The sequence below is a fragment of the Staurois parvus genome, unplaced genomic scaffold (genome assembly GCF_062004578.1).
Source record: "Staurois parvus isolate SC_StPar_1 unplaced genomic scaffold, SC_StPar_1.0 ptg000068l, whole genome shotgun sequence".
In the NCBI taxonomy this organism is placed as follows: Eukaryota; Metazoa; Chordata; class Amphibia; order Anura; family Ranidae; genus Staurois; species Staurois parvus.
Window position 1 is genome coordinate 5,249,635 of NW_028317864.1, and position 24,316 is coordinate 5,273,950.

The 24,316-nt window shown below is 42.0% G+C and overlaps 1 protein-coding gene across 1 annotated transcript in view; it reads right to left on the reverse strand.

The window, feature by feature from the left end:
• The window catches only part of HMCN2 (hemicentin 2), a 331,848-nt gene that overhangs the window by 244,281 nt on the left and 63,251 nt on the right, over positions 1–24,316 (reverse strand). The window contains exons 8-11 of the mRNA XM_089669045.1: positions 22,086–22,349; positions 18,980–19,124; positions 16,481–16,602; positions 703–969 (exon numbers count right to left, since the gene is read on the reverse strand). Coding sequence (XP_089525171.1) covers positions 703–969; positions 16,481–16,602; positions 18,980–19,124; positions 22,086–22,349 — 798 coding nt within the window. The remainder of the gene's footprint in view (positions 1–702; positions 970–16,480; positions 16,603–18,979; positions 19,125–22,085; positions 22,350–24,316) is intronic.

A 24,316-nucleotide genomic window follows, 5' to 3' on the forward strand; every position in this document is an offset into this window, starting at 1 on the left:
CTTCAACTGCCTGGAGATGGTTCAGCTGGGAAATCGCTGGGAAATCGCTGGGAAATCGCAGAGGATTCTCCCCCCACACTCTAAACTTCATCCTCCCTATCATTCTCTCCCCCAACTTTGATAGGACTTTGTTCTAATTCTTTCTTCATACCCTATGCACTAGAACTTAAGAATTCCTAATGGTCCACTATTCCCTACACTGTTGGTGCCTCATGAGAATTACCTCTAATGTCGCATATAACGAATTACGTTTGTTACTATACTACTGTGACCAGCCTCCCCTGAATTGGCAGTTTCAAATGTAACCTCAAAATATTGTGATATCTATTGCATATGGATATGTCTCTGAGCTCTGTTTGTTGAATTGTTTTTTCACTGTTAATACTTTTTTGTACTGTTAATACTTTTTTGCACTGTTTCAATAAAACTTTATGGAAAAAACATACTAGAGTTGAGAAGCGGCACAACCAAATTTGCCAAAGCCGCAAATGTCTCCCCGAAACTATCAGCTGCTGCCATTTGAAATGGACATGAAATTGTGACTTTAATCTGAGGTCTTTCAGGTACTATAGGTGGAATCTAATTGATGTCATGCGGAGCAGTTTGTAGACACTTTTATACAAGAAGCCCAAGTAAAAACAGCCCACACTCCTAAAAGTCATATGAACTTAAAACACCAGATGCCAAAGACAAAATTCTTACCCTGTACATAAAGCCAGACACTGGCTGTCGTGGTGCCATGGCTGTTCTTGGCAGTACACTGGTATCGCCCAGCATCTCCAGACTGAACATTGCGAATCTGCAGTGATGAGTTAGACAGGATCCACAACCGTCCCTCCTTCAGCGCCCTGCCATCATGCTGCCAGGTTAGGTTGTAACGGACATCTCCCAGCACATGGCAGGACAGGACTGCCACTTCGCCAAGTAAAACCGTGACATTGTGGTGGAGTGAGATTGTGGGAGGAGGATCTGCAAACAGAGGGAAATGATGTACAAATTCCACAGCCACAACTCTATTATAAGCAAACAACAGAATGATGAAGTAATGTGATAAGCAGTTAAGCAGTCTAATTGGTTGAACTTGGTTAAAGAAAATGTATAATTTTTTTAAAGTTACTTAGATATAGGTGCAAAAAGATCAGATTATGTAAATATCCTTTAAGAAAGTTTTAAGAAACCTTGACTTTGTCTATAGCTTAGAAATATATATGTACATTGGACAGTCATATCTGTTTGTTACATACACACGTTCTGCTTCCTGCTCTACAGTACTACATAAAAGGTGTGCTTTACTGCTCCTGCTCACAATGCAAGTCAATCAGTCAGGTGAATCCCTAAAAACGTCTTTCTTTATGTTGTTGATCTCTCTCTCGCTCCCTCTCTTCTCTTTAATCAGAGTATAGCACCAAAGTCAATTAAACTCCTGGGATATTGATCTGGTCAGTTAAGTAGCAGAGCAGCTTGCTAATCAGTTGCAGCTGCTTTGCTGTTAATGAAATTAACAATAGGGACACCAGATGGGCAACAATAAGATGACCCCCAAAACAGAAATGGCTTTACAGGTGGAGGCCACTGACATTTTTCCCTACTCACCTTTTCTGACTGGTTTGCACTAGTTTTGCATTTGGCTAGGGTCAGTGTCACTACTGGTAGCATGAGGTGATACCTGGACCCTACAGAGGTTGCACAGACAGTCCAACTCCTCCAGGATGGCACATCAATATGTGCCATTGCCAGAAGGTTTGCCGCGTCTCCCAGCACAGTCTCAAGAGCATGGAGGAGATTCCAGGAGACAGGCAATTACTGTAGAATAGCTGGACAGGGCCGCAGAAGGTCCTTAACCCATCAGTAGGACTGGTATCTGCTCCTTTGTGCAAAGAGGAACAGGATGAGCACTGCCAGAGCCCTACAAAATGACCTCCAGCAGGCCACTGGTGTGAATGTCTCTCACCAATCAGAAACAGACTTCATGATGGTGGCCTGAGGGCCCGACGTCCTCTAGTGGGCCCTGTGCTCACTGCCCGGCACCATAGAGCTTGGTTGGCATTTGCCATTGAACACCAGAATTGTCAGGTCCAACACTGGTGCCCTGTGCTTTTTACAGATGAGAGCAGGTTCTCCCTGAGCACATGTGACAGACATGAAAGGGTCTGGAGAAGCCGTGGAGAATGTTATGCTGCCTGTAACATAGTTCAGCATGACCGTTCTGGTGATGGGTCAGTGAAGGTCTGCGGAAGCATATCCATGAAGGGACAACACAGGTCTCTCTCCTGCCAGCAAGGACATGCTGCTTTGTATCTCTCTGCATAGCATGTCTCCCTAGTAAAACACACACAGCACACAGTTAACCCCTTGATCACCCCAGATGTTAACCCCTTCCTGCCAAGTGTCATTAGTACAGTGTCAGTGCTTTTTATTAGCACTGATCTCTGTATTAGTGTCATTGGGATGTCAGTGGCAGTTAGTCAGTTCCCACCCAGTGTCAGAATGCCTGCCACAGTCCCGATATAAGTCACTGATCGCAGACACTAATAGTATAAATAAATACATAAAAATCCCAGTATATATACACTGCCATTTGTAAACGCTATAACTTTCACATAAACCAATTAATTTGCAGGTAATGGAATTTTTTTTTAGCAAAGACATGTAGCAGAATACATTTTGGCCTAAATTAATGACGAAATTAGCTTTTTTAAAAACATTTTTATTGGACATGTTTAATGGAAAAAAGTTAAAAATATAGTTTTTTTTTTTTCAAAATTGTCAGTCTTTTTTTGTTTATAGGGCAAAAAATAAAAAACACAGAGGTGATCAAATACCACCGAAAGAAAGCTCCATTTGTGGGAAAAAAGGACATAAATTTAATTTGGGTGCAGCATTGCATGGCTGCGCAATTGTCAGTTAAAGTAACGCAGCGCTGTATCGCAAAAAATGGCCTGGACAGGAAGGGGGTAAATCCTCTGGAGGGTAAATGGTTAATGAGAAAAAATACATGTACCTTATTCCATCTGCCTTTATTGTGGCCAAAAAAAGTATAAGCAGACTGAGTTAATACAAGGTTATGACTTGAGACACATCACAACAAGATTAATGGAACATGAAAATTCTCAATGCCATAAACTTGCAAGTGATGCTTATTTTGTTAATATGAGAGGCAAATCCATTAAGCACAAATTGTTAAGCAGTCATATGTCTCTAAGAAATCAGCAAGTGCTCCAACGTCACGCTGTTGTAAGCCACATATCAATCTTGTTTTTTTATTTTCGTGTTCAAGCATTGCCATTTACAGTTTGTGGCAGGTGTGTTTGAGGAGGACCATCTTGAAAATCAAGGTCATTTTCTGGAGAATTTGAAACTTCTAGCGGACTATAGCCAAGTCTTAAACACCTTACTAATGTTGTAGAGAAAGCAAAGAGCTGTGATCCAGAGAAAAGGGGAAGATGGAAGTTTGTAAGTTTCCTAAGTAAATCTACTATAACAAAGTTATTTGTGATTATTGGTGACATGATAAAAGGAGGAAATAGTAAAAGTAGAGAATTCTGGACTGTTTTCAATTCAAAATGGACTCCACACAAGATGTGTCAGCTCATGATCGGTGTGCTATTGTTGTTCAGTATGCAGCTGGTGATAAAGTTAAGGAAAGATTATTACGTCTTTTTAGTGTTGAAAATTCCAGCAGTAAAAATCTGCCTTACTCACTGAATCATTGTCTGCTTTAGGACTTAATCTAGAAAAGTGCATAGGTGATTCTATTGACGGAACAGCTAATATGAGTGGAACTTACTCAGGCTTGCAAGCATTATGGAAGGAAGTTCGCCCTACGCACATTCACACAAGGTGTTACGCACGTCTACTCAACTTGGTTATTGGCAATGCAAGTACTGTGTGTGTTCCAGCAATCCGTCCATTTGGGCTCCTTAGCAACCTATCAACATTTTTCACAGATTCATACAAAAGAATGAGACTCTGGGAAGACCAGATGAAAAGAAAGACTGGCAGTTCTAAATGTAAAAACCATATTGGCAGAACAAGGTGGTCAAGCAGAGCTAAAGCACTTCGAAAGCTATTTGGAAGCTTTGCCGATCATTCCAAAGAGTTATGCTCTCATCTCATAATTATCTTGAAACTAGTAAGTGAATCTCCTGATTTTTGAACCTCAGTTCTCCACAAAGCTCTGAAATCAATTGATAATCTCTGTAAATATGAAACCATCCTGGTAGCTTTTACCTCTGTTTGCATGTTTGACATCACTACCCCTGTATCAGATTATGTGCAATCAACAGGCCTTGATTTTATCCAGGCATGGACAATGGTGGATGATACTGTAAAGCATTTGAGTAAAATATGCAAAGAGTTTGCTGGAGTTTTGCAGTCAGCAACTGAATTTATTGATTTTATAAATAAGAAGTTAGCAACTGAAAACATTTGTTTGAATAAAAGCTTTTCTGAACGAAGATCTACAAGAACTGCAGAAGGTACTGATAATAAGAAACATTTTGAAATTTCTTGTTACAATGTTATCCTTGACACTGTGAAGTCAAGATTTTCCACTCATGGAGGCCTTGAGCCTGGGCTCACACTGATGCGGTGCGGAATTTGCAGCGGTTTCTGTGCAAATTCTGCACCGCATCACAATCGCACCCTGTTCATGCGAAGTGCTGCAGGTGTGTATGTTAACAACAACCCGAAATCGGTTCCTAAAATGCAATGCGATGTGCAGAATCGGATCGCATGGGTGTGAATACCTTTGCGTTCTGATTCTAGTGCGGACCAAAAAAAGGTCCTGCACCTTTTTGGTGCAGATGTGGTGCGATTTGAGCCATACAAAATGTATGGGTCCAAACGCACCGCACAGAATTCGCATGTGGTTTGCACAGGAATGCGGTTCGTTTCCTGTGCGAATCACAAATGCGATATGCCGCACTGCATATGTGTGAACCCAGGCTGATGAGCAAATTCCCTGTTTCGATCCGAATAGATTTGATGAAATACTGGCCACTTCAGACAAAATTCTATTGAATGTTATATCAGAAGCAATACCAGAAATAGACCCAGATGCTCTACGTGAGGAACTAATCTCTTTTGCCTCTAGCTACAAAAATATCCGTAAAGGCCTGTTGAATGACAGTGATGATGAAGAGAGTGAAGAACTGGATTCAGATTTGGAACAGCAACACACCAGCTCTAGTGTGGAGCCATTCATTTCTATAGCTGCTGTAAAGAAGAACTGTGTGTCCCGTGCTTTCAAACTACTCTATCAGTGCCAACTGTGTTCAGTTGCCTTAGAGAATCTCTTCTTGGCATATAAATATATAATTACATGGAGCACTACACAGTGTACATGTGACAGATGCTTTTCCAAGTTAAAAATCTTAAAGTCAAGAATAGGATCATCACTATCACAACAAAACCTGGAGGCATTGATTCTCATTGCAGTAGAAAAGCAAGTTGCACTAAACCAGGGGTAGGCAACCTTTGAGAGGTGAAGATCTACCTGAACAACATGAAAGAGGTCAAAGATCACCGGGGTTCAGCGCCATTAAAAAAAAAGGAAAGCAAGGAAAATGTAGAAAAATATAATAAAACAAACGTCACTGTAAAAAAACAAACTTAGCCTACATTAAAAATAGACAGTGTCAGTCAGTAAGGCAGTGGACGGTGACAGCAGGGCAGAGGTTGTTGTTAGTCAGTAGAGCAGTAGAGGAGTGGATGGTGTCAGTCAGTAGAGCAGTGGATGGTGTCAGTAGAGCAGTGGATGGTGCCAGTAGAGCAGTGGATGGTGTCAGTAGAGCAGTGGAAAGTGTCAGTAAAGCAGTGGAAAGTGTCAGTAGAGCAGTGGAAAGTGTCAGTAGAGCAGTGGAAAGTGTCAGTAGGGTAGAGGTTGGTGTGAGTATGGCAGTGAATAAGGACAGTAGTTTTTTTTTTTACATTTTTATTTCATATTTTTCACAATTTCTTTAGGATCCCTGTTGAGAGGGGAGCACTTGGGGGAAAGGCCAGGCAGCAGAAAAAAGGAGGAACAAGGACAGGAGAGGCAGCGGGGGAGGCGTTTACTAGAACCGATCCCCTGGATTTTCCTCGTGCAGCAGCTGCATGCTGGTGAGAGGGCGAGGAGGAGATGCTAGCTTTCAGCTGCTCCAGGAGGACAATAAAGGGGATCATCAGAAGGTAGGTATTTTAAAAATCTGAACTCGCAGCAAGTGGCTGGGGATTGGGATTTTTCTGCCCCCCAGCTACCCTGGTGCCCTAAGGCAGGGGCGTGATATGCAGGGTGGTAGAGAACACTGCTATGGGGGTGGCCCTGCCCATAGCAGTGTCATCTGCACATTACCTCTCCGCCTCAGTAGTGTCCTCTGCCCCTCCTTTCCCCCATAGCAGTGACTAGAGATGAGCGAAGAAATGAAAAATTCGATTCGGCTGATTCGGCGAATTCCAGTGTGAAATTCGATTCGATGCGAATTTCTCCGCTACGAAGATGACTTATTTAAAGGGTTTCTAGGCTTCAGAGAGCCTTTAAATTAGTGCAGAACACTGTACCTTTAATTTAAATGCCCTTGGAGATGAGGAAGGAGAAGGAGAAGGAGAAGGATGAGAAGAAGGAGAAGGAGAAGGATGAGAAGAAGGAGAAGGAGAAGGGTGAGAAGAAGGAGAAGGATGAGAAGAAGGAGAAGGATGAGAAGAAGGAGAAGGAGAAGGATGAGAAGAAGGAGAAGGAGAAGGATGAGAAGAAGGAGAAGGAGAAGGATGAGAAGAAGGAGAAGGATGAGAAGAAGGAGAAGGATGAGAAGAAGGAGAATGATGAGAAGAAGGAGAAGGATGATAAGAAGAAGGCTGAGAATAAGGAGAAGGATGAGAAGAAGGAGAAGGAGAAGGATGAGAAGAAGGAGAAGGATGAGAAGAAGGAGAAGGAGAAGGATGAGAAGAAAGAGAAGGATGAGAAGGAGAAGGATGAGAAGAAGAAGGATGAGAAGAAGAAGGATGAGAAGAAGGAAAAGGATGAGAAGAAGAAGGATGAGAAGAAGGAGAAGGATGAGAAGAAGGAGAATGATGAGAAGAAGGAGAAGGATGATAAGAAGGACAAGGAAGAGAAGAAGGAGAAGGAGAAGGATGAGAAGAAGGAGAAGGATGAGAAGAAGGAGAAGGATGAGAAGAAGGAGAAGGATGAGAAGAAGGAGAAGGATGAGAAGAAGGAGAAGGAGAAGGATGAGAAGAAGGAGAAGGATGAGAAGAAGAAGGATGAGAAGAAGGATGAGAAGAAGGAGGAGAAGGATGAGAAGAAGAAGGATGAGAAGAAGGAGAAGGATGAGAAGAAGGAGAAGGAAGAGAAGAAGGAGAAGGAGAAGGATGAGAAGGAGAAGGATGAGAAGAAGGAGAAGGATGAGAAGAAGGAGAAGGAGAAGGATGAGAAGAAGGAGAAGGATGAGAAGAAGAAGGATGAGAAGAAGGATGAGAAGGATGAGAAGAAGGAGAAGGATGAGAAGAAGGAGAATGATGAGAAGAAGGAGAAGAAGGAGAAGGATGAGAAGAAGGAGAAGGATGAGAAGAAGGAGAAGGATGAGAAGAAGGAGAAGGATGAGAAGAAGGAGAAGGAGAAGGATGAGAAGAAAAAGGATGAGGAGAAGGAGAAGGATGAGAAGAAGGAGAAGGAGAAGGATGAGAAGAAGGAGAAGGATGAGAAGAAGGAGAAGGATGAGAAGAAGGAGAAGGAGAAGGATGAGAAGAAGGAGAAGGAGAAGGATGAGAAGAAGGAGAAGGAGAAGGATGAGAAGAAGGAGAAGGATGAGAAGAAGGAGAAGGATGAGAAGGAGAAGGATGAGAAGGAGAAGGATGAGAAGAAGAAGGCTGAGAATAAGGAGAAGGATGAGAAGAAGGAGAAGGATGAGAAGAAGGAGAAGGATGAGAAGAAGGAGAAGGATGAGAAGAAGGAGAAGGAGAAGGATGAGAAGAAAAAGGATGAGGAGAAGGAGAAGGATGAGAAGAAGGAGAAGGAGAAGGATGAGAAGAAGGAGAAGGATGAGAAGAAGGAGAAGGATGAGAAGAAGGAGAAGGAGAAGGATGAGAAGAAGGAGAAGGAGAAGGATGAGAAGAAGGAGAAGGAGAAGGATGAGAAGAAGGAGAAGGATGAGAAGAAGGAGAAGGATGAGAAGGAGAAGGATGAGAAGGAGAAGGATGAGAAGAAGAAGGCTGAGAATAAGGAGAAGGATGAGAAGAAGGAGAAGGATGAGAAGAAGGAGAAGGATGAGAAGAAGGAGAAGGAGAAGGATGAGAAGAAAGAGAAGGATGAGAAGGAGAAGGATGAGAAGAAGAAGGATGAGAAGAAGAAGGATGAGAAGAAGGAAAAGGATGAGAAGAAGAAGGATGAGAAGAAGAAGAAGGATGAGAAGAAGGAGAATGATGAGAAGAAGGAGAAGGATGATAAGAAGGAGAAGGAAGAGAAGAAGGAGAAGGAGAAGGATGAGAAGAAGGAGAAGGATGAGAAGAAGGAGAAGGATGAGAAGAAGGAGAAGGATGAGAAGAAGGAGAAGGATGAGAAGAAGGAGAAGGAGAAGGATGAGAAGAAAAAGGATGAGGAGAAGGAGAAGGATGAGAAGAAGGAGAAGGAGAAGGATGAGAAGAAGGAGAAGGATGAGAAGAAGGAGAAGGATGAGAAGAAGGAGAAGGAGAAGGATGAGAAGAAGGAGAAGGAGAAGGATGAGAAGAAGGAGAAGGAGAAGGATGAGAAGAAGGAGAAGGATGAGAAGAAGGAGAAGGATGAGAAGGAGAAGGATGAGAAGGAGAAGGATGAGAAGAAGAAGGCTGAGAATAAGGAGAAGGATGAGAAGAAGGAGAAGGAGAAGGATGAGAAGAAGGAGAAGGATGAGAAGAAGGAGAAGGAGAAGGATGAGAAGAAAGAGAAGGATGAGAAGGAGAAGGATGAGAAGAAGAAGGATGAGAAGAAGAAGGATGAGAAGAAGGAAAAGGATGAGAAGAAGAAGGATGAGAAGAAGGAGAAGGATGAGAAGAAGGAGAATGATGAGAAGAAGGAGAAGGATGATAAGAAGGAGAAGGAAGAGAAGAAGGAGAAGGAGAAGGATGAGAAGAAGGAGAAGGATGAGAAGAAGGAGAAGGATGAGAAGAAGGAGAAGGATGAGAAGAAGGAGAAGGATGAGAAGAAGGAGAAGGAGAAGGATGAGAAGAAGGAGAAGGATGAGAAGAAGAAGGATGAGAAGAAGGATGAGAAGAAGGAGGAGAAGGATGAGAAGAAGAAGGATGAGAAGAAGGAGAAGGATGAGAAGAAGGAGAAGGAAGAGAAGAAGGAGAAGGAGAAGGATGAGAAGGAGAAGGATGAGAAGAAGGAGAAGGATGAGAAGAAGGAGAAGGATGAGAAGAAGGAGAAGGAGAAGGATGAGAAGAAGGAGAAGGATGAGAAGAAGAAGGATGAGAAGAAGGATGAGAAGGATGAGAAGAAGGAGAAGGATGAGAAGAAGGAGAATGATGAGAAGAAGGAGAAGAAGGAGAAGGATGAGAAGAAGGAGAAGGATGAGAAGAAGGAGAAGGATGAGAAGAAGGAGAAGGATGAGAAGAAGGAGAAGGAGAAGGATGAGAAGAAAAAGGATGAGGAGAAGGAGAAGGATGAGAAGAAGGAGAAGGATGAGTAGGAGAAGGAGAAGGATGAGAAGAAGGAGAAGGAGAAGGATGAGAAGAAGGAGAAGGATGAGAAGAAGGAGAAGGATGAGAAGGAGAAGGAGAAGGATGAGAAGGAGAAGGATGAGAAGAAGGAGAAGGAGAAGGATGAGAAGAAGGAGAAGGAGAAGGATGAGAAGAAGGAGAAGGATGAGAAGAAGGATGAGCAGAAGGAGAAGGATGAGAAGAAGGAGAAGGATGAGAAGAAGGAGAAGGATGAGAAGAAGGATGAGAAGAAGGATGAGAAGAAGGAGAAGGATGAGAAGAAGGACAGTTCTGTGACAGTTTCTGTCTATTTCTGACAGTTCTGGGACATTCACTCCATACAGCGGTTTCAACCGCTGTATGGAGGGAATGTCATGGAACTGTCAGAAATAGACTATTAATGACAGTTCTGGGACTGTCCTTCCATGCAGCGGTTGAAACATTGTATGTATTTGTTTCCATAAATGGATCCATTTATGGAAACAAATACATACAATGTTTCAACCGCTGCATGGAAGGACAGTCCCAGAACTGTCATTAATAGTCTATTTCTGACAGTTCCATGACATTCCCTCCATACAGCGGTTAAAACAGCTGTATGCAGTGAATGTCCCAGAACTGTCATAAATAGTCTATTTCTGATAGATCTGGGACATTCACTCCATACAGCTGTTTTAACCGCTGTATGGAGGGAATGTCATGGAACTGTCAGAAATAGACTATTAATGACAGTTCTGGGACTGTCCTTCCATGCAGCGGTTGAAACATTGTATGTATTTGTTTCCATAAATGGATCCATTTATGGAAACAAATACATACAATGTTTCAACCGCTGCATGGAAGGACAGTCCCAGAACTGTCATTAATAGTCTATTTCTGACAGTTCCATGACATTCCCTCCATACAGCGGTTAAAACAGCTGTATGCAGTGAATGTCCCAGAACTGTCATAAATAGTCTATTTCTGATAGATCTGGGACATTCACTCCATACAGCTGTTTTAACCGCTGTATGGAGGGAATGTCATGGAACTGTCAGAAATAGACTATTAATGACAGTTCTGGGACTGTCCTTCCATGCAGCGGTTGAAACATTGTATGTATTTGTTTCCATAAATGGATCCATTTATGGAAACAAATACATACAATGTTTCAACCGCTGCATGGAAGGACAGTCCCAGAACTGTCATTAATAGTCTATTTCTGACAGTTCCATGACATTCCCTCCATACAGCGGTTAAAACAGCTGTATGCAGTGAATGTCCCAGAACTGTCATAAATAGTCTATTTCTGATAGATCTGGGACATTCACTGCATACAGCTGTTTTAACCGCTGTATGGAGGGAATGTCATGGAACTGTCAGAAATAGACTATTAATGACAGTTCCGGGACTGTCCTTCCATGCAGCGGTTGAAACATTGTATGTATTTGTTTCCATAAATGGATCCATTTATGGAAACAAATACATACAATGTTTCAACCGCTGCATGGAAGGACAGTCCCAGAACTGTCATTAATAGTCTATTTCTGACAGTTCCATGACATTCCCTCCATACAGCGGTTAAAACAGCTGTATGCAGTGAATGTCCCAGAACTGTCATAAATAGTCTATTTCTGATAGATCTGGGACATTCACTCCATACAGCTGTTTTAACCGCTGTATGGAGGGAATGTCATGGAACTGTCAGAAATAGACTATTAATGACAGTTCTGGGACTGTCCTTCCATGCAGCGGTTGAAACATTGTATGTATTTGTTTCCATAAATGGATCCATTTATGGAAACAAATACATACAATGTTTCAACCGCTGCATGGAAGGACAGTCCCAGAACTGTCATTAATAGTCTATTTCTGACAGTTCCATGACATTCCCTCCATACAGCGGTTAAAACAGCTGTATGCAGTGAATGTCCCAGAACTGTCATAAATAGTCTATTTCTGATAGATCTGGGACATTCACTGCATACAGCTGTTTTAACCGCTGTATGGAGGGAATGTCATGGAACTGTCAGAAATAGACTATTAATGACAGTTCCGGGACTGTCCTTCCATGCAGCGGTTGAAACATTGTATGTATTTGTTTCCATAAATGGATCCATTTATGGAAACAAATACATACAATGTTTCAACCGCTGCATGGAAGGACAGTCCCAGAACTGTCATTAATAGTCTATTTCTGACAGTTCCATGACATTCCCTCCATACAGCGGTTAAAACAGCTGTATGCAGTGAATGTCCCAGAACTGTCATAAATAGTCTATTTCTGATAGATCTGGGACATTCACTGCATACAGCTGTTTTAACCGCTGTATGGAGGGAATGTCATGGAACTGTCAGAAATAGACTATTAATGACAGTTCCGGGACTGTCCTTCCATGCAGCGGTTGAAACATTGTATGTATTTGTTTCCATAAATGGATCCATTTATGGAAACAAATACATACAATGTTTCAACCGCTGCATGGAAGGACAGTCCCAGAACTGTCATTAATAGTCTATTTCTGACAGTTCCATGACATTCCCTCCATACAGCGGTTAAAACAGCTGTATGCAGTGAATGTCCCAGAACTGTCATAAATAGTCTATTTCTGATAGATCTGGGACATTCACTGCATACAGCTGTTTTAACCGCTGTATGGAGGGAATGTCATGGAACTGTCAGAAATAGACTATTAATGACAGTTCCGGGACTGTCCTTCCATGCAGCGGTTGAAACATTGTATGTATTTGTTTCCATAAATGGATCCATTTATGGAAACAAATACATACAATGTTTCAACCGCTGCATGGAAGGACAGTCCCAGAACTGTCATTAATAGTCTATTTCTGACAGTTCCATGACATTCCCTCCATACAGCGGTTAAAACAGCTGTATGCAGTGAATGTCCCAGAACTGTCATAAATAGTCTATTTCTGATAGATCTGGGACATTCACTGCATACAGCTGTTTTAACCGCTGTATGGAGGGAATGTCATGGAACTGTCAGAAATAGACTATTAATGACAGTTCCGGGACTGTCCTTCCATGCAGCGGTTGAAACATTGTATGTATTTGTTTCCATAAATGGATCCATTTATGGAAACAAATACATACAATGTTTCAACCGCTGCATGGAAGGACAGTCCCAGAACTGTCATTAATAGTCTATTTCTGACAGTTCCATGACATTCCCTCCATACAGCGGTTAAAACAGCTGTATGCAGTGAATGTCCCAGAACTGTCATAAATAGTCTATTTCTGATAGATCTGGGACATTCACTCCATACAGCTGTTTTAACCGCTGTATGGAGGGAATGTCATGGAACTGTCAGAAATAGACTATTAATGACAGTTCTGGGACTGTCCTTCCATGCAGCGGTTGAAACATTGTATGTATTTGTTTCCATAAATGGATCCATTTATGGAAACAAATACATACAATGTTTCAACCGCTGCATTGAAGGACAGTCCCAGAACTGTCATTAATAGTCTATTTCTGACAGTTCCATGACATTCCCTCCATACAGCGGTTAAAACAGCTGTATGCAGTGAATGTCCCAGAACTGTCATAAATAGTCTATTTCTGATAGATCTGGGACATTCACTGCATACAGCTGTTTTAACCGCTGTATGGAGGGAATGTCATGGAACTGTCAGAAATAGACTATTAATGACAGTTCTGGGACTGTCCTTCCATGCAGCGGTTGAAACATTGTATGTATTTGTTTCCATAAATGGATCCATTTATGGAAACAAATACATACAATGTTTCAACCGCTGCATTGAAGGACAGTCCCAGAACTGTCATTAATAGTCTATTTCTGACAGTTCCATGACATTCCCTCCATACAGCGGTTAAAACAGCTGTATGCAGTGAATGTCCCAGAACTGTCATAAATAGTCTATTTCTGATAGATCTGGGACATTCACTCCATACAGCTGTTTTAACCGCTGTATGGAGGGAATGTCATGGAACTGTCAGAAATAGACTATTAATGACAGTTGTGGGACTGTCCTTCCATACAGCGGTTGAAACATTGTATGTATTTGTTTCCATAAATGGATCCATTTATGGAAACAAATACATACAATGTTTCAACCGCTGCATGGAAGGACAGTCCCAGAACTGTCATTAATAGTCTATTTCTGACAGTTCCATGACATTCCCTCCATACAGCGGTTAAAACAGCTGTATGCAGTGAATGTCCCAGAACTGTCATAAATAGTCTATTTCTGATAGATCTGGGACATTCACTCCATACAGCTGTTTTAACCGCTGTATGGAGGGAATGTCATGGAACTGTCAGAAATAGACTATTAATGACAGTTGTGGGACTGTCCTTCCATACAGCGGTTGAAACATTGTATGTATTTGTTTCCATAAATGGATCCATTTATGGAAACAAATACATACAATGTTTCAACCGCTGCATGGAAGGACAGTCCCAGAACTGTCATTAATAGTCTATTTCTGACAGTTCCATGACATTCCCTCCATACAGCGGTTAAAACAGCTGTATGCAGTGAATGTCCCAGAACTGTCATAAATAGTCTATTTCTGATAGATCTGGGACATTCACTCCATACAGCTGTTTTAACCGCTGTATGGAGGGAATGTCATGGAACTGTCAGAAATAGACTATTAATGACAGTTCTGGGACTGTCCTTCCATGCAGCGGTTGAAACATTGTATGTATTTGTTTCCATAAATGGATCCATTTATGGAAACAAATACATACAATGTTTCAACCGCTGCATTGAAGGACAGTCCCAGAACTGTCATTAATAGTCTATTTCTGACAGTTCCATGACATTCCCTCCATACAGCGGTTAAAACAGCTGTATGCAGTGAATGTCCCAGAACTGTCATAAATAGTCTATTTCTGACAGTTCTGGGACATTCACTCCATACAGCGGTTTCCGGCAAAAAGTGTATGTGCAGAGTTCCTCTATTCTGCAGATACACTTAGAGGAGCTCTGCAGATACACTTAGAGGAGCTCTGCACATACACTTTTTTCCGGTTTGGAATTATTCTTATTTTCATCCTACTTCTTCTTCTTCTTCTTCATCCTCATCCTCATCCTCTTCTTCTTCTGAGGATGAGGATGAAGAAGAAGAAGAAGAAGAAGAAGAAGTAGGATGAAAATAAGATTAATTCCAAGCCGGCAAAAAGTGTATGTGCAGAGCTCCTCTAAGTGTATCTGCAGAGCTCCTCTAAGTGTATCTGCAGAATAGAGGAACTCTGCACATACACTTTTTGCCGGCTTGGAATTATTCTTCTTTTCATCCTACTTCTTCTTCTTCTTCTTCTTCATCCTCATCCTCAGAAGAAGAGGATGAGGATGAGGATGAGGATGAGGAAGAAGAAGAAGAATGAAAAGAAGAATAATTCCAAGCCGGCAAAAAGTGTATGTGCAGAGTTCCTCTATTTCTGACAGTTCTCTCACAGCTTCTTCACATGTACAGCGGTTGAAATATCTGTATCCTAAATGGAAACTAATAGATACAAATTGTATCTATTAGTTTCCATTTAGGATACAGATGTTTCAACCGCTGTACATGTGAAGAAGCTGTGAGAGAACTGTCAGAAATAGAGGAACTCTGCACATACACTTTTTGCCGGCTTGGAATTATTCTTCTTTTCATCCTACTTCTTCTTCTTCTTCTTCTTCTTCTTCTTCTTCTTCATCCTCATCCTCATCCTCTTCTTCTGAGGATGAAGAAGAAGAAGAAGTAGGATGAAAAGAAGAATAATTCCAAGCCGGCAAAAAGTGTATGTGCAGAGTTCCTCTATTTCTGACAGTTCTCTCACAACTTCTTCACATGTACAGTGGTTGAAACATCTGTATCCTAAATGTAAACTAATAGATACAATGTTTCAACCGCTAAACATGTGTTCCTTCTGTCAGAGAACTGTCAGAAATAGCGGAGCTCACTGCAGGGACACTTTTGCCGGCTGATCGGGAAATGTTCGATTCGCGCACCCGAAGTAGGCAAAATTTCGGTTTCGACACGAATCGAATATTTCCTGAAATTCGACTCGAATTCCGGTTCGCCTAGTTCGATTCGCTCATCTCTAGCAGTGACCTCTGGCCCCCTCCCCCACAGCAAATGTCTTCTCCCCCCTTTTCCCCCAGCCTCCTCCGCTGCTGCTGACATTCTCAGTGCGGAAGACAGCAGGGCTCAGGAGGGAGGGAGGGAAGAGGAGCTGACCAAATTAACTTTTCATATTAACAAGCTGGTAATCGGTTGCTAGTACCAACCTAGCCGACCCCCACATGAAACATAAAGAGTGACAAAGATAAAATCATTCACAGATTTGCCGAGACATCACCTGAACTTAGCTCTTTACTGCTTTTGTAACATTCTGGTCAGAGCTTTTTCTATTTTCTTTTTTTTTTTTAATAAAATTGCACCTGTTATATTGTGTTCATTCATTAAAACCTTCATTTTGGAAATGTACCATTGTTGCACTTTCGTTCATGTAAGTTTTTTTTTCTTTATTTTCTATAATAAACATGTATTTTGAACATAGTGTAGAGAAATTCTGTGACAAATGCATGTAATGCAGGCAGTGCAATATGTAGGTGGGGCTTTGTGTGGGTGTGGCTTGAGTGTGGGCGGGGACACAGGGGGCCCCCATGATTTGTCAGTACACCCGTCACATACATTTTTGTTTAGATATGTAAACATCAAAACAGTATTCACTCAGAATAGTACATATATTTTCCCTTTACAGTCTATCTTTTACCAAGGACATGAATGTTGATTAGTTGCTATGGGTGATTATGCTGTGCATTGCTGTTTTTGTAAAGAAGCCAGAAAATGTCATCTATTAGGTCTCCTACCTGCCACAGACACTTGGGTTTGGCCAAAACCTGCTCCAGCATTACTTATGGCTGTACACTGATAAAGACCCTCATGGCGTGCAGAAGCTGATGGGATTTCGTAGGTGGCATTGGTGGGTTCCCTGAGGATTAGTAAAGAATGCATGTTAAAGTCATTGTCACAAAACAGAAATCTCAAAATATATTCCCTGGCATTCATAAAGACTGGTGCAGACGGATTTTGTGAAAATGTCTCAGATGCATTCCAAAAGTGGCACAGCATGCGCCAAATTCTTGTACCTGTACAATCCAAACTCACACATTCCTTCATTAAAAATGGCTGTGTGTATAAGTGGGTGCTTCAGCGACCGTTGGCTGGAACCGAACAGAATCAGCAAGGGAGAATGTCACCAGCACACCGAGGATCACCAATATAGGTCCAAAAGTTTTAATGAACGATCACATAGTTAGAGCAAGGCAACGTTTTGGAGTCTCGCAGGACCCCTTCATCAGGCATGTGACCTGTACCTGTCTATAACTTGTACTTGATATTGGTGCACACTGCACCACTTTTAGAAAGCATGAGAGATACTTTCACAAAATCTATCTGCATCAGGGTTTCTCTCTGTATGCCAAAAGAGAGTTGTTCTTAGTTAGCTCCATGTTCTTAGGAAGGGAACTGTCTGTATTTTATTTTGAATGTGGTGCAGGCCAGGGGCGGACTGACAACTCATGGGGCCCCCAGGCAATAGGGGATCATGGGGCCCCTGTGTCCTTGCCCAAACTCAAAAAAGCCTATGAAAAAGGTACCAGGGGCATCTCATGGGGCCCCCTACTGACCCCAGGCCCTCGGGCAGTGCCCGAGTTTCCAAATGGTCAGTCCGCCCCTGGTGCAGGCATTGCGCCACAATATAAAAATGGCATATTTTAGAACTATATACCTAAAAAATGTTGCGCTCCCTACAAACTATAAATTGGTGACTCCAAATAAACTACTCCATAAAAAAAAAAAGAATAAATAATAATTACATAAAAAATTAATAAACGTGATGTGAATCAAAATAACAGTCCCATTATTCAAATAATAGTCCAAAATTGGTAGTGACGTGATCAAAAATAATACCATTAATAATACCATTTATAATGAAATTGTAAGGGATTTTACATACGTTTAATATGAATAATAGGTTTCAATTAAAAAGGTTTGTTTTTTAAAATTAATTTCAGTATTTTAAAATATATTGCATTAGAAATAATGATATATGGCAATATTATATATTTAATATATTTTTTATATATTTTTAAAAAATATTGTTTTAATTATTATGATTACTTGTCTGGAGATCTTCAACCTGTGTGAGCTATAAGACAATCGCTGGTGTATCCATTTGGCCGAGTGAAACGTAGGTATTTACAATATTGAAACAAATGTGTCAAATCCTGTGCGGATTAGGTTTTTTGACCCCAAAAAGATGGCCTCTCCCATGCGGGAAAATGGAGGAGATAGTATATTTAAAGCTGTATGAGTGAAGTGACTGTCCAATCACAACCCCCTGATGAAGCCACATGACCTATGGCGTAACGCGTAGGGGTGGAGCTACGACATCACTCGGCACCAGAGAGCAGACGGCGAGTATACACTCTGTGCGGCACACACAGGCATAAGGATTATTATTACTAAAGCGCTGTTCTGTTTTATTCAATGTGAGTGCATATATTGAGAGTTTTGTACTAAAGGCAAGTCTTTTTAAGGATAAAGCACTATGTCCACATTCTTTCCTTTATAACACTGAGGAACATCCAAGGAGGAGTGAGCAGGGGATCCTGAGCAGCTGAAGGAGGGAAAGATCCCTGCAGGGATAACCAGTGTATAAGGAAAGAAGCATTGTGGTATCCATTGGATGTATCCAACATCCATTCCATGCTGCAGCAAATTCTAGCAGGTTCCATGATATGTGAACAAAAAGTGTATTAAGCCTATCTGTTAGGCTTTTAAGGAGGTGAGCGCACATCTATAATCAAATAAGGATTCACGGAAAGTCACTATTTGGTGTATTTTTGATCACGTCACTACCAATTTTGGACTATTATTTGAACAATGGGACTGTTATTTTGATTCACATCACGTTTATTCATTTTTTATGTAATTATTTATTCATTTTGTTTTTACGGAGTAGTTTATTTGGAGTCACCAATTTATAGTTTGTAGGGAGCACAACATTTTTTAGGTATACGGTTTATTCACACAGTTGGAGTATGTGTTAAATGTTAGCGATCCACAGGATTATTTTATTGCCTCGCAAGTTACACACACACACTTTCTTGATATTTTAGAACTACCTGAATTTGGTGCACAAGTCACTGTCAGAACAGAAAATGTTGCAGATGGTTCATGAATTTGGCCCACCACATTAACAAGAGGGACTAACACCAGACAAGTGGTGCTGCAGCTTTATTGAAGTCCCCCTTGATGATCTTTTTATGAAATCAACTGTACAAATAAAGAGTGATTCTACTTACGTAAAGAATAGTTCATTTCCGAGTCTCTCTCCATTCTTGGAAAAACGAATCTTAAAGGGGATGTCACTTTGAACTGAGCAGGTTAGTGTCAGTGGACGCTGGTGGAAGCCCTGAATATGTGGCAGCATGGACACAGAAGGGACATCTGGAAAAAGATAAGACGTGAAAATAGATTTTGACACAGGCTTGGACCACCATGCATGGTTGTTGTAAAGCTGTGAATTGTGTCACCCATGACTTTACAATGTCCCTGTGTGATGATAATGTATTTGTACCGTATATACAAATATGGCCTGCTAAGCCTTCCAACACAGTGGCATTGCCTCTAATGAAGAGAAGCATAGTCAGGCTTCCCTTGTATGTAAGAAACTGGTAGGGTTCCCCTTGCTCTTCAGTAAACTATGCACACCTGGTACTTCTTTTTGCAGTGGAAGAGGGGTGGATAGATTGCACTGGAAGACATCTGTATTGCGAAGCCCATGGTCACCCATAAAATGCCTAAATCCAAGGTTTTTCATAGGTTTCATGTAAGCATGTAGTTAGGCTGGCCATATAAGCAGAGGTAAGACTGATTTTGGCTCATTTTCAATAATGTGTGGAAAGCCACTGTCAGGGATCCCCGCGGCGGTCCGAACTCGTGCATGCGCACTAGGAGCCGCGGGCGCGTGCCTGGCACCAATGACAGCGCAGGGCGCAATATATTTAAATGGCCCTGAGCTGTCATTCAGTGCCTTCTGGTCTTACCTGCTCCCTGAATCTGCGTACCTGTACCCTGTAAGTTGCTGACCCGGATTGTACCTGACCACTCTGTATTCTCCTACTCTGACCCTTGGCTTGCCTGACCTCTCTCCCGGATGCCCCCTATTGGATCTGATACTCTGTTACTGACCTGGCGTGTGACCCGACTATTCTCTGCCCTCCGCTTTGTACCGCACCATCCCCACGGCTACCGACCCGGCTTGTCTGACCTTGCACTTGCTCAGCCATCCATCCATCCCATCGGGGTCACCCGACCTCCTCATATCAGGCTTTCCCCTGTTGGAGCCCCTGGCGAACACCCCTACCACTGACGGTGTACTCAGTAGTCGTGACCTGGTCTCGGGTTACTCTAAGTCCATCCCCACCATCAGGGGCCCTGGTGAACAAGTACTCTGGGGCTTAGATTCCGCACTCTGGGGACACCTGACCAGTGGAGTGCTAGTGGTGCCGTCAGGCGGTCCGTTACAGCCACAACTTTATTTTCAACAGCCTATGATCATTTTCTTTCGATCAACTCATTCAATCAAAATGTAGAGAAATCTCATAGATCTTTCATCAAATCAAAAGGTTGTTTCTCTATTCAGCATTAAAGTACTGCTGTCCAGAGAAAAATACAGAGACTGCCATTTCGGTCTCTTGAAAAGGCCAATGGCCTGGCTATGTCTGGTTTCACTACTTTTGATTCAAGCATGCAGTCAACTAAACCTAAGAAAAAAGTCAGAATTCCTTGTACTTATTTTGGATTAGTATCTTGGAAGGCCCATCAGCATGACAGCCAGACACCTAGCACTATCTAGTATGTTTACAATGAGAGGTCTGTAATGGCAGCCTCCATATTTTTATAACAGGTGTACTTTAAACTGCTCATGCACAGGCAGATTATAAATGGTGTAAAATGTTGCAGAGTAAAATGTTTTCATTTTGGCATGGACTGAGGCAGCACATTTACTGCTGTCCAATTTTCTGGAGCATAGTGTAAAATTTCAGTATTGATGTCCAGAACAATAGGCTTTCTCTATATTTATCTATATATAGGGGTTAGGCGAAAAATGCAAACACTACGTGACTTGCAGGTGTGAAAGTGATGACATGTTTTACGTTGAAAGCGGAAGTGACGCAACATTATTTTGCTTCCGCTGTGTGATGAGACACCTAGATAACAGGTGGGCAGCCTCACGTTCGTCATTCGTTGTGTGCGCTGCTAGTAATATGGAGTCATGTCAGAGCTTACTGAGCTTAAAAGAGGGCAAATTGTTGGTGCCACTTTGCTGGTGCCTCTGTGACGGACGCTGTCAATTTATTTACCGTGTCGCGAGGTACAGTGTCAAAGGTTATGGTGGCATGTACAGTTTCCAGTAAAATGTCATCTGATGAGCCTAAGCGCAGTCGACACAGTCAACTGACCTAAAGAGACAAAAAGGACATTGCGCAAGACTGTGACCCGGAATAAGAAAGCAGCTGTTGCAAATGTGATTGTAGAGCTCAATCTCAGTCTTAGCACCAGCTAAGCTGCACCAACAATTTGCCCTCTTTGAAGCTCAGTAAGCTCTGACATGACTGCATATTACTAGCAGAGCTTGCAGTGGATGTCAAAAGGTATCATCACACAGCAGAAGCAAAATAATGGTACATTACTTCTGCTTTCAACGCAAAACATGTAGTGGCTTTCAAACCTGCAAATCATGTAATGTTTCCATTTTTTGGTCTAACCCCTGTGTGTATATACAGTATATATACACACACACACAAATACATACACATACACACACACAGATTCACCAGTGGCCAATGATTGCAACATTATGGTATCACCGCCGGCTCTCTGTTATACTATATTAAGGATGCACTTCCAAAGGGTAATCCAGAGTTCCAGCTCACAGCAGAATCATGACTGCAACAGCCAAACTATGTGTAGAGGAAGATCTACAGCAAAATAAGGGCTAATGTATATGGGCTTTGTTTGCCTCAGAACTGCTGTTACCCCATACAAGTCAATGGGAATGCCAAAGCAGTCTGAAGCAGCTTCATGCAGATTAAAAGGAAGTCAAATGCAGCGGAGAAGAAGGTCAAATGCAGCTTAGAAGAAGGTCAAATGCAGCTTAAAAGAGGGTCAACTGCAGGTGAGATGCACCTGTGGTGGAACGCAGGGGCTCCCTGAACTGATCTCAAATGCAAACTGAATGCATCTGAAAGCATGCTGCATTTGACCTTTTACACAAGCCCTAAGCTCCAACAGCCAGTCACAGCCTGTCTCATGCAACCAAAAACCACAGTAACAACATCTGAAATAGACTCCTTTGTGTTGCTTCATAATTTAGAACACTGTCATCTGCAGTCAGTCCTTTACCTGGTATTATGCTTGTATATGCCACATTGGAGAGTCTCTGAAACGGATGCCCATTATGGTCGGTGCCGTTGACTTTCAAAAAGAAGCTTCCACGGGGTGCTTGAAACAAAGGAACTGTCCAAAGTTGTTTGCTACGTTTGTATGGTAAGCGCTGAGCTGGCAGAGAAAAGTATGAATCTCCGGAAACGCGGAGGAGGTCCAGGCTATTCACTAATCCCGGTGGAGGGAGACCAGTGCAGTTTATCAAAGCGGAAATGGGAATACCTTCAACCAGAGAAAGAAAATATTGAGACTGTCACAATTGATCAATGACAATTTGGCCAGTAGCATCACAAGCAGGAAATAAAGTCAGCTCTCTATGTATAATTATATGTGATTGTAATGTAATACCAAAGACTGTTTTTTAGCTCCCCACCATGCTCAGGCAAATCAGTATCTCTAGAGAACCAGGTCACTAAGGGAAAGAGGAGACAGATAACCACCATTTAAAGAGAACGCCTTTACAGTTGTAGTTTCTCAAAGTTCTATAGTTAATGAATTGCATCGGCTATAGAATTTACCATGTAAATATCGTGTTAAATGCTGTGGACAAAACTGACTGAAACAGCTAAATAGAACAAATACATTCACATATATGTGAGCTGTTTTGTATTATTTGCACAGGGTTTTCACTTGTATATAGCTATTTAACTGATTTGCATTGGAGTGTTCAGGAAATATACACTGCTCCAAAAAATTAAAGGAACACTTTTAATCAGAGTATCTGGTCAGTTAAGTAGCAGAGGGGGTTATTAATCAGTTTCAGCTGCTTTGGTGTTAAACAGGTGCACTATATGGGCAACAATGAGATGACCCCCAAAACAGGAATGGTTTTACAGGTAAAGGCCACTGACAATTTTTTCCCTATTCATCTTTTTTGACTGTTTTCCACTAGTGTTGTATTTGGCTAGGGTCAGCGTCACTACTGGTAGCATAAGCGAAACCTGGACCCTACAGAGGTTGCACAGGCAGTCCAACTCCTCCAGGATGGCACATCAATACGTGCCATTGCCAGAAAGTTTGCCGTGTCTCCCAGCACAGTCTCAAGAGCATGGAAGAGATTCCAGGATACAGGCAGTTACTCTAGGAAAGCTGGACAGGGCCGTAGAAGGTCCTTAACCCATCAGTAGGACCGGTATCTGCTCCTTTGTGCAAGGAAGAACAGGATGAGCACTGCCAGAATTCTACAAAATGACCTCCAGCAGGCCACTGGTGTGAATGTCTCTCACCAAATAATCAGAAACAGACTTCATGATGGTGGCCTGAGGGCCTGATGTCCTCTAGTGAGCCCTGTGCTCACTGCCCGGCATTTGCCATTGAACACCAGAATTGGCAGGTCTGCCACTGGCACCCTGTGTTTTTCACAGATGAGAGCAGGTTCACCCTGAGCACATGACAGATGTGAAAGGGTCTGGAGAAGCTATGGAGAACATTATGTTGCCTGTAACATCATTCAGCATGACCATTTTGATGGTGGGTCAGTGATGGTCTGGGTAGGCATATCCATGGAGGGACGCACAGACCTCTACAGGCTAGACAATGGCACCCTGATTGCTATTAGGTATCGGGATGAAATCCTTGGACCCATTGTCTGACCCTACACTGGTGCAGTGGGTCCTGGTTTCCTCCTGGTGCACGACAATGCCCAGCCTCATGTGGCAAGAGTATGCAGGCAGTTTGGAGGATGAAGGAATTGATACCATTGAATGGCCCCCACGCTCACCTGACCTAAATCCAATATATTACCCAGTCTATATCAGTACAGATATCCAGCATATTTTATGTGTTTTCAAAATGTTCCTTTAATTTTTTTGAGTAGTGTATGTTATGAATTTTTACACTTAGACGAGTTGTTAGCACATTTTAATTTAAATAGCAGTTATGCTATACTGGGACAGTGCACCTGAATAAAGGGTTACATTTGTTTTGTATCTGGACATTTTTTTGGGTGCAGCAGTCTTGATTTATCACCTTGCACAATTTTTTTTCTGTTTCTTTATATGCAGTTTAGTGTAGCAATTCTAGCCATGGTATTTCTTACTTTCTTCTTTTTCAAGGTAATGTTTATTGGTTTGTAAAATAAATATATATAAGTACATCAATAATAAAGCACTTAGAACCCATACAGAATCAGTGTCCTGTGTAGTTTGAAGTGCATAACCACATAGTGAAGATGACTGATACAATACAAA